General features: G+C 40.7%; 1 protein-coding gene across 1 annotated transcript; it reads right to left on the bottom strand.

Annotated features, from left to right (window-relative positions):
- Nucleotides 1-6,163: 6,163 nt before the first annotated feature.
- LOC113167907 (amphoterin-induced protein 3) lies at nucleotides 6,164-7,546 on the bottom strand. Its single transcript, XM_026368843.1, has one exon. It carries the CDS (start codon nucleotides 7,544-7,546, stop codon nucleotides 6,164-6,166), a length of 1,383 nt encoding a protein of 460 aa, XP_026224628.1.
- Between the last annotated feature and the right edge of the window lie 2,715 nt (nucleotides 7,547-10,261).

Consider the following 10,261-nt stretch of genomic DNA (forward strand, 5'->3'; position numbering starts at 1 on the left):
GCTGGGTTTACTGGTTTTTCACTTGAACGCCACATTTTTATTCAGCTACTAACAGTTTGGATGTTGTGCAGCAAAACAGTAATAATAATAATAATATGGAGAATGTATTTTCTGACTCTGAAGGAAGGCAGAAGGCGGTACAGAAGAAATCAGTTAAATCTATATTCTCCAGCAGCGTAAGCTGTGGACACAGAGCACTTTGAAAGAAATGCAGCACTTGAAACCTTTTCAGACACCACACTGACTGCCATTGACCCTTCAACTCCATGGGCACTGGCACAATCATTAGGGTTGATGTCTGCTCTGTGTGGGTTTATTGTGTTCTGTCATTAACGCAGTGGACTATGTGGTTAGTGGAAGCACCAGGGGGCGCTGTTTCACCTTAGTGTGGAAAATACAGTAGGTTAACGCCATCTCCAGAGCTCCACTCCAGTTGTGCAATAGCAATGCCATGGTAACTCTGGAAACTGTGAAAGTATGTTTTTCCCCATTAAATCAATTGCAGCTAATACCCATCACACAAACCTGTAGTTATTTGGGAGAGGCTTACTGAGAAAGAATGTTTTCTTCAAGCATACAACCTACTCCACAGCAAAATTTACTGCACACTACAAATACCGTCGAAACCATCGAGCAGCTCCACAGTATTGTGTGCATCATGCCTACATATATGTATATGTGTGTGTATACATATATGTATATATATATATATACGAATCAAGCATGGATTGGGAATAACTTGCTCTAACTCATAATTTCGTTAAATTTGATTATACAACCAGATAGATCAACCTATTCTCCAAAGGAGACGTGGCCAAGATACGCACACTCGCACACACATGCTATGTATATACATTCACTGGCCACTTTATTAAGTACGCCTATAAGATCAAATGCATCCAGTACAGAAGCTCTGCCATGAATTCTATAATAATAATAGTAATAATAATAATAATAATAATAATAATAACCTTTCTGACAGTTTCAACAAAAACAGAAATGATAACATTAAGAGTTATTATTTTTTAATTAGAAGAAATGATCTGCTTAAAAGTAAATTTATCTACTTAAAATTCATGCCAGAGCCTTTGCATTGGATTGCACCAATTAAAGTAACTTGTGTGTACAATACTGTATACTGAGCATCAAATTCTTTTCTATATTACACATATATCTGATTATACTGTAATGCATATTTAATATTTAGTAGACTAAACAGGGACTACTGTCATGCCTCACTATTTGATTCACTTTGGCAGATTTTTCAAAATCTTTCTCACTGGAGGCCAATTAACAGTACTTAAAAATGCACTATTCAGATTTTTTGAGATTTTTTTTGAGTCCCCTCAGAGACTCAAAGAAACTGTATTTGCATCACAAAGAGATCAAGCTACTTAAATATAAAAACAACCTATTAAAATCAGTTAATAAATGTAAACGTTACAGTGTTTTATACCCAGAAAACCAGACATTAAAATGCTGCAATGATACACCATTATCAAAATAACTCATAAATGTCATAAATAATAGTAGATCAGTCACAGGGGGTATTTTTCTGCATGGTGAGTAGCTATGGTTTTAATAATTTCTGCACTTTCTCTCAAGATTCTCTCAAGATGTCTAAAAGTAGAAGAAATCCAATAAATCTTGGGCCTGCATTTGAAAAATTCTTGAAACAAAAAAATGTCAAGAATATTATCTTCAAAATCCACTAGACAGCAAATACTGGAGTAAATGTACTTTGTTCTTTAAAGGATCTTGGTCCTGGTACTTACTCCAGCGCTGAACACAAACAGACCTTTTATCAAACACATTGTCTTCTGATTGCATTTTACAAAACACACTTGCATAGCGGCAGCAAGAGAAAGTAATAACTAGGTCAAGAAAAGCATCTTCACAGATCCTGAGTTGGTTGAATGGGATTAGTGAGCTGCTGAGTTTCCTGAGTTTACCGCTTGAGGCCACAGTGAATCGTAGCTCTGGTCTGCTATGGCTGTAACAGAGTATCACTTCTCTTGTTCTGGGCCTCAGCAATTCAGCTTATGGAAATCCTCCAGTTGCTACTGTTATTTTTCTTATTTTTAGTTTGTAAGCTATGAGGCAACATTGCCTCTCAAAGAAGCTCGACCAAGAAGAATAATGTAGCACAAAGAAAACCCCTACAGAGGCAAAACTCAGTGATGGGGTTAGACACAAAGAAATAAGGAAAAAAAAAAAGTGGTGCCAAATGACACTGCCAATCCTTAAAGGTAGGCTGCTAACATGGCAATAAGAAGAAACAGAAAATACAGAGCTGAGTTTCACTGACACTATGAGACATTTTAGAGAGTGAATCCATACTCTCACCAACAGTAGGTGTCTGCTTTAATGGGAATAATAGAGTCAAATCTCATCAGAGTTCATAGTTGTCTTTAAGTGGAGAAGTGTGACAAATAATAAGAAAGGAAAAACAGCATAACACAGGAAAGATGGTGGAACAAATGACACAAGCGGAACACTTGAAACAAATAAAAAGACACCAGGATGTTGACGTGATCACGAGCAACAGTATAAAAACGTAAAACAGTCATAGTGCTTGTTGAATTTATTATGTCTTACTGATGCACATGAGGACTGCTCTCTACATTCACAGTGTCTCAGATCATGGTTTATCACTGTATTAAACTTGTTTATTTGCAATGACGTGTGATGGATACATAGATTTGATTGATAATGTTTCCTACAGTGATTTGACTGAAACCAAAATCGGGTTGGGGATTCAGCTGCTTTGTGCTGCCTTGAAAACACAGAACCTGCGTTCCAATTCAGTGCAGAGGTATGATAAACGTTGTTCTCTGATGTGCAACAGTTCAAATTCATATTAGTCTTTTTTAGGGACCAGCTAGCCTAAACCTCCCAAAATCAGACACACAGTAATAGCCAGCTGGTGAACCTCTGCGTTTCTCAAGCACATATTCCAAGTGTCCTATTAGACTGAAATAATGGCTTTAGGCGGTTTGGAGACATTGGACCTCCACAGAGCTTGGATGTGTGGGTGGTACAGTTTCTGAAAGATGTGTCTGCCACAGCTGGATGCATCCTCTCCTGCCTGATGACTGTTTTGACAGTTCAGTAATAGCCCCCGTTGACAGTCAAGCCATCCCTGAGTGAAAGCAATTCAACTTGTGCTATTCAGAGTAAAACTCCCCTTTCACAGTAATTAGATTCTTAAATAAGATGATTTCGTATCCCTGGGAGCCCAATCGAACCGGAGAAAACAATTAATCTAGAAAGGGAAGTGCATGCTATAATTGAAGCCTGATGAGTGTTTTGCTTTGGAGAAGGGCATCTTTTCAAGCATCAAGAGGTCCTTCCTTTACATCTGGGTAATTTGTTAGAGCTGTTCAGCGTAATTTGCAGTAAGAGTACGCCATACAGATTGGCTCCTATTGGGTAGACTGGAAGTTGTGATGTTGTCTGTCTATGAATGTGTGATGGTTGCATGTACTAGGGCTCACCCTTTCCTTAAAAGTCACATTTAAAATGATTTAACATAACACTTTGAAACAATATTACAATGAAATAGAAAAATACAGTATCTTCCAGTTACTCACTATGCTCTTCCTTTTAATAAATTATCTTAGGTTAATAGTGAATTTTATTTATTTATTTGTATTTCTTTAAATAAACCACTGCTGGACCACAAGTCAAATTCCATCAAGCACTTTGTTGCATTAAAAATAAAATATGAATATTGTTTGAATAATTGTGTGAGACAGAGTGGATTGAATTGGGCTCTCTTGCTAAGTTGCATATTGTAGCTTTAATAAAGTGTAAAATTTGAATATGTCATTGTAGTTCCAATACTGACCTCTAACACAAGTTTGATATGAAACTGAAAATCTAAAAATATTGTTATGTTCCTGCTTTCAGCAGAGTAAATCTGTCTGAGGGGATATGTGGAACAATTTAATGGCACAAAATGATGAATGGTAAAGTACTTGATGTCACGAGGTTAAAATAAAAACACCGGCTACCTAATAGCATCGGGATACTAGCTTCACTCATCCTAAGTGAAACTGATTCAAAAATCAGCAGTGAGCTTACATAAGCAGGGTCACTAGTGGACCCTCTGTGAAATAGAAAGCCCTTCATGAAATGGTCACATCACAGCTTGTTATGTGTTTTAACCCACCCTGCTAATCATATCAGAAACAATAAATCCCAACCCAGCTATGTGTGCAGTGTCAGGGAGCAGAACCAGATTAGAAGCTTTTTAAAAACACTGAAATTGACGAAGCACCTGGTTTTTATCCTCCTGGTAATCTCTTAAACCCCTAACCATCAACTCATTACAACATGGGACGTCTGAGTACACGGCCTCTGAAAAACAACGGGTCATGACAGATTCAAGATGGTACATCACATGGGCCCATCGCCACATGTTATATAAGAATGGTTCAAGAATTAATTGTTGTTTACATTTGAAAGTTTGCTAAATATAAAAAGTCAGTATTAGTGTGATTAAACAGAGTGGTACATTACAATGCAGTGCTCTTTTAGTATAAAGGGTTTTTGCTTAATCCCTGACAGTTTAGTCCTGATGAAACTCAGTCCTGCCAAAGAGCTTGTCTGCCCTGGTTTCATGCACGGCTGCCCATTTGATTTTAGATTTCCACTGTTTTTTTGTTGGCGAATTTACATTCAAGTTGCACAACAATATTATTCTCCTCGGGCTCCAAAGGAGTCAAGTTTTAATTAAGGATTTAGAAATAATCAAAGGCTCTTCCTCTAATGGCGTGTTCTCCTTTGTGAGATGTGCAGCTACAGACATCTTCTCTTTGACATTATATGAAGGATTACATGTAATCCTTTTCGATCTCGATGCAATTTTACTCACACTCCAAAACATTATAGATGCCCAGACATCTGTAATTGAAATAAAAAAAAAATTGCTGCATCCCCATCCGTACACTCCCTTTGGTCTTTAATGTCATTTACTTAATGTTCTCATCCCACGCACTTGCTGTATGTTCTTTCATGGCAGTGTCTGGCAGTCGTACTTCAGCATCTCTCAGCTCTGTGGTTGTTGCACTGTGAGTAATTCTGTCATTTGCAGCATGTTACAGTGAATTTAAAACTAAAAGGAAGCAAAGCTATACAAAGTAATGCTTCACCTGGGGGGTTTGTGTCAGAGCTGCTTGAATATTTGTCACCTCAGTTCAAATTTTGTGCTTGTGTTTGTTCGGCGGCATTCAAAGTGCTCTGCCGTGTTTGATCAGAGAGATGCTGTCTTTGAAGAGCAGTCCAGCTGCTTTTTTGTTTTTTTGGAGGTTTGTTGACACTCCTGATTTCTGTACTTCACTATATGCCAGATAAGCTGAGTGCAGACAGAGAGCCATTGTTTTTTTTTTTGTTGCCAGATAACGTTTGCAGTTTGTAAGAGATATGTGCAGTTTACAATGAGCCAATGCAACATGTACGTCTTTTTCTTGCTTCATCTGATTTTTTGTAATCAATTGTATATCATAGCTCAGTTTAGAGTTTAATCATTTAGTAGGAAAACAGGGACTACGTGTTTTAGCTCGAGATTCTTCACGCTGAAGTTATACATCATAAGAGATATGGTGGGTATATTTTAAGTTATCTTTAGCTGATGTAGTGCTAGTGCCTATCTCTGGTACACCCAACTAAGATACACAGGCTCAACTTCCTGCAGTCTGTCACAGTCATAAACCTGCAGCGTTTTTACAGGCTTATCCTTGTTAAACACTTTCTGTGAAAAGTGAGCCAGATTCTGTGATCCAACAAGAAATATTTCCCCTCTACCGCTGTACCTGAGCACACACACACACACACACACACACACAAAAAAGGTTATTAAGTGATTTTTAGGGCTGATAATGGCTCTTCTGTCATTTAGCTATGTCAGTTTTTGAAGGTAATAAACCAGAGTTGATACTTTCATTCCCACTACCAAACGATAGAGAAGATCAGAACTAGAGCTATTGCTTTGTTTAGTCTGGAAGTTTTTTAACTGCATCTTGCAGTCACGAAAGACATGATGTTCTCCATCTCTTTGCGACGTTACCGCTCACCTCTCCTCGCTAATTCCTGAGTAGGGAGTTTTGCTTTGTGCCAAGGCTTTCTGTTTCCACACAAAAAAAAAAAACGAACTTGAGCATCAGCTTTCAGGTGTCCATTCTGTTCCTTTGGTACTTATCATTGGCTCCATGAATGCTACATGCTTATTAGTTTGGCTTTTGGTCTGGTCTCTTGTGGAGTAGGAGAAAACTGATGTCAGGGTGCTGGGGTCATAGGTCACAATTGGGATTACTGGAGGTTTGGGCTGTTTACAGCAGCTGCAGCGACATGGAGTCAGGTAGAGATATATGAGGACAAAAGTTAGTGTCACCAAACAGCCCAGCAACGTTGTGTAGCCAGTGTTGAATGACTCTCCTTCAGGCAGCAGCACTGTCACATTCACCTCACGGGTTGCATTCAGTGCCTGTTTAATATCCACAGCTGTGCACACGTACAGACCTGAGTCATTCACCTTGGCTTCTCGGATCTCCAGCGTACCGTTAGGAAACAGGCTAATTAGTGGGTCACTTGTGCTAGCCTGGGTAATGTAGCCCTTGCTGGGGGAGAGCCATGTAAATGAGAAGTCTGTGCCACTCAGGGATGTTTGGCAGTCGAGAAACACAGTGCTTCCCTCTGAAACCAACATGTTAGAAAGAAGCTCGTTGAGAGGCTGCGAGACGGACTTCTCCACAGTGCAGTTGTTGAAGAAGCCAGCGTGTTCCAGGAAACGGATGGATGTTCGGGGATCCCCGTTGATGGAGCAGGTGTGCTCATCCCGAAAGTCCTTCAGTGATTCATAACCCCTCAGATCCCAGTGCCAGAGCACGCTGTACATGGAGCAGTCACAGATCAGAGAGTTGTTGTGGAGATAGAGTCCCCGCTGCACCAAACCCGGCAAAGCTTTCACATTGTCCCAGGGCAGTCGAGCCAAGCGATTGGACGAGAGGTCCAGCATGGTCAGGAAAGGGTGACTGTGGTCTTGGATGGAAAAGAAGGGGAAGTGTGTGATTTGGTTGAGGCTGAAGTAAACCTTTTTTAGGCTGCTCAGACTGCTTAATGTGCCGGCCTCCACCTGTGTGATCTTATTATTGAAGAGAAGGAGCTCCTCCAGCCTCCACAGCCCCTGGAAGTAGTGCTGCTCCACCACATACAGCTTGTTGGAGGACAGGTCAAGGTGCCTGAGGCCAGTAACATTGTGAAATACACCGTGACGCAGGGTGCTGAGCTGATTGTGGGCCATCCGAAGTTTTTCCAGTTTGACCAAGTTGTTGAAGCTGCCAGATCCCAGCCAGGACAGGTGGTTGTGGCTTAGGTCAAGAGTGACAGAGAAGGAGGGCAGGGACAGAGGTAGCTTAGTCAGACCACTGGAGCTGCAGCTCACTGTGTCAGATATACAGAGGCACGTGGATGGACAGGTCTCCTTGGAGCCCCGAAGGAGACAGAGCAGCACCAGGAGAGAGCCTGGATACAGTCGTGAGGTCATGTTTCTGGAAGCTGGATCCTTCAAGGGTTCTAATCCCTGTGTCTCTCCCTGGTTAGATAACAGAGGAGAAACAGCAAGACGTATTAAAAACCTGTTCTTTTTTGACCCACCTGCTGTCGTGACATTTTCGAAACAAGTATGAGATGATTACAAGGTTAATGCCATACAGGAGCTCTCAGTATCTATGGCAGGAGATGAAAAATGGTTCAGTGCAGTAGGTACAAATGTCCTTTGTCTTAGAAAAATCTTAGAATTTAGCTTTTGAAATATAAATATCCATCCCATCCTATTTAGGGATGTTGTCTGTATGCAGAATTAGCACAGTCATGTGCAGAAGTGAAGCCATTGATTCTTTTATGTCATTAATCAATTAATTATTTGGTCTCTAAACTGTAGGAAAATCAAGAAAATCCCCCTTAAACATATTCCCAGAGTTTTTGACTACATTTCTTGTTTTGTCTGAAAAACAAAAATGTCAGTTCACTATAATAAAAACACAGCTCAACATTGTGGAGGCGAAATCATTGTCCAATAAGTGGGAAAGTAGAGCACAGTCTTAAAATGCTATGAGCACAAATACAGCAGCTTAAAAAATATTGGTGACATGAAGTTGAACATTATAAGAGACCATTTCAAACTGATTTCCCACCACTGACTTGCTGCAGAAAGGGGAAAAGTTCACACCACTTCCAGACAAGTGAGCAATTTGACTCACTCAGTTAATCCCATTCCCCTGTCCAAAAAAAAAAAAAAAAACACTTCAATCCACGAGTAAACTGCTTAGCAACAGCACAGGACTAACTTTCCTGTGCGTTTCCTCTTTTAAAGTCGAACTCCCATCAGCAAATACTCACAACATTTCTGTTTAATCCTTATCTCCTTCTCAGATCCGCCTCTTCCCAAGGTGCTCCAGGAGCGCTGCACTAGTCTCGCCTTTCTACACGGCACAGGTTCAAGGTCCCTTCACCGGCTTCCTGTTCGTCCCAAATGAGAGTTCTGCTCGGCAAACATCCTGCGGTGCTTTGCAGTGTATAACAAACAGCACAGAGCTCTTTTAATCTGCAACAATCCCCTCCTCCTCCTCCGTGTCATTTAGAGACCAGTCTTGTGTCTCCGTCTCTCATCATTAAGTAATGATGCTCATGGCTGCCCTTCCCTCTCTCTATCTCTCTTTCTCTCACTCAACAATATCAGTTTTCCCACATATTCTATTAATATTCTATTCCATTAAACTTTTACTGCTTACCAACAGATTAGCAGAACTTCATGAATATTGTATGTGGTATCCGGTAACCTTTCCCCAATTATCCCAGAGGACTGAAATTTAGCTGTGCCTACACGGCTTTTCTGTATGCCGCTTTACTTATCATTGTAAGTACACCTGTTTTTGTGAGTCCTTCAGTTTGGCAAATCCTGTCGACCACTCTTCTTCTTCTCTCTTTGTATTTCGAAGGTTTCTTTGTTGAATGTGTTTCTCACTCTGAAGGTCTCTTCTTACCTGTGTGCCTCCCTACCTTGTTGTTTCTATTTTAGTGGTTTTGAGTTGATAGATGGCGCTTGCCGCCCTGCCCTGCGCACACATTCGCACACTTTTTCTCTCTAAGTGCCTCATGCAGTACATCCCCTCCTTCCTCTCTGAGCCTCTGACATCCCTCCTTCCCCTTGGCTGTGGGTTTGTCTCGATATGTGCTGTCCATGCTGCTTGGTCATGGTGATCCTGACAGCTCTGATTTCTGTCAGAGTGAATTAGCTTTGGCTCCAAGCTGCCACCTCCTCACTGCTACTCCCAGCCCTCCACCCCCCTCCCCTTCCATATAAGTGCTCGGGGCTTTGACTGACTCCCACTCACTCACTCAAGTGAGCGCAGAGGCACCTAGACGATTCCCCTGTGGATTCAGGCTCACTGGAAGGGGATCACTCCTCTAAAGGTGAACTGATGGGAGCACACGTTTAGTCCACATGAAGGTGAATGCAGGAAACTAAAGGAGAACGTTAGGTGGAACGCTACAATATAAATTCACTTCACTGTATTTCACCTCAGCCTTTAAGAATAGGATTAAGAGAGAAAAAAAAACACAGTTTAGATGTATCTGTGTTGAAATGAACAAGCTATCACCATCTTTGGCTTTGTAGCATTACACACAATCTTGTCCCAAGGCTAGTCATCAGCTTGGCTGGAACATGTAAGAAATATATACGCCTACACGTGTACATTTAAGATATGTTAGAAAAGGATTGTGAACAGACCCTCCTTGTAGGTGTTATGTTCATGTGGTTCATACCATATCTCAAATGGCTCCAAAATAATTCGTCTGTTTGCCTGCATGTTGTACTTTATCATACTGTAAAAGAAAACCCTTTATCCGGAGAGCTTTTTAAATATTCATCTTTCATTGATTGTTTTAAGGTATTATGTAACGCCCCGTTTCGTTGAATGGGCTGCTCCAATCATGTAAGTAGAGTTTTTCTAAGTCCTCAATTGTAAACAAATCACATAAGACCTATAAACCAGTGTGTTCATCTGCATAAGCTGGTAATGATTCATGGTTTGGCACACTCAGAAGAATATGAGCATATGAGGCATTTAAATAAGGTGCATCATGGTGCCAGCATAATGTCAGTGGTTGCATTTGTTTTTAGCTAGAGTATAATGGTGCTGGGAACATATTTGTCTCAAGCAGTCCTTGTTTTGCAGCAGTCACACTTAACTTAAAC

The sequence above is a fragment of the Anabas testudineus genome, chromosome 7 (assembly GCF_900324465.2).
Source record: "Anabas testudineus chromosome 7, fAnaTes1.2, whole genome shotgun sequence".
NCBI lineage: Eukaryota > Metazoa > Chordata > Actinopteri > Anabantiformes > Anabantidae > Anabas > Anabas testudineus.

What these genes read in the sequence shown, in the direction of transcription:
- LOC113167907 (XM_026368843.1), bottom strand. Translation starts at nt 7,546, where the DNA reads ATGACCTCACGACTGTATCCAGGCTCTCTCCTGGTGCTGCTCTGTCTC.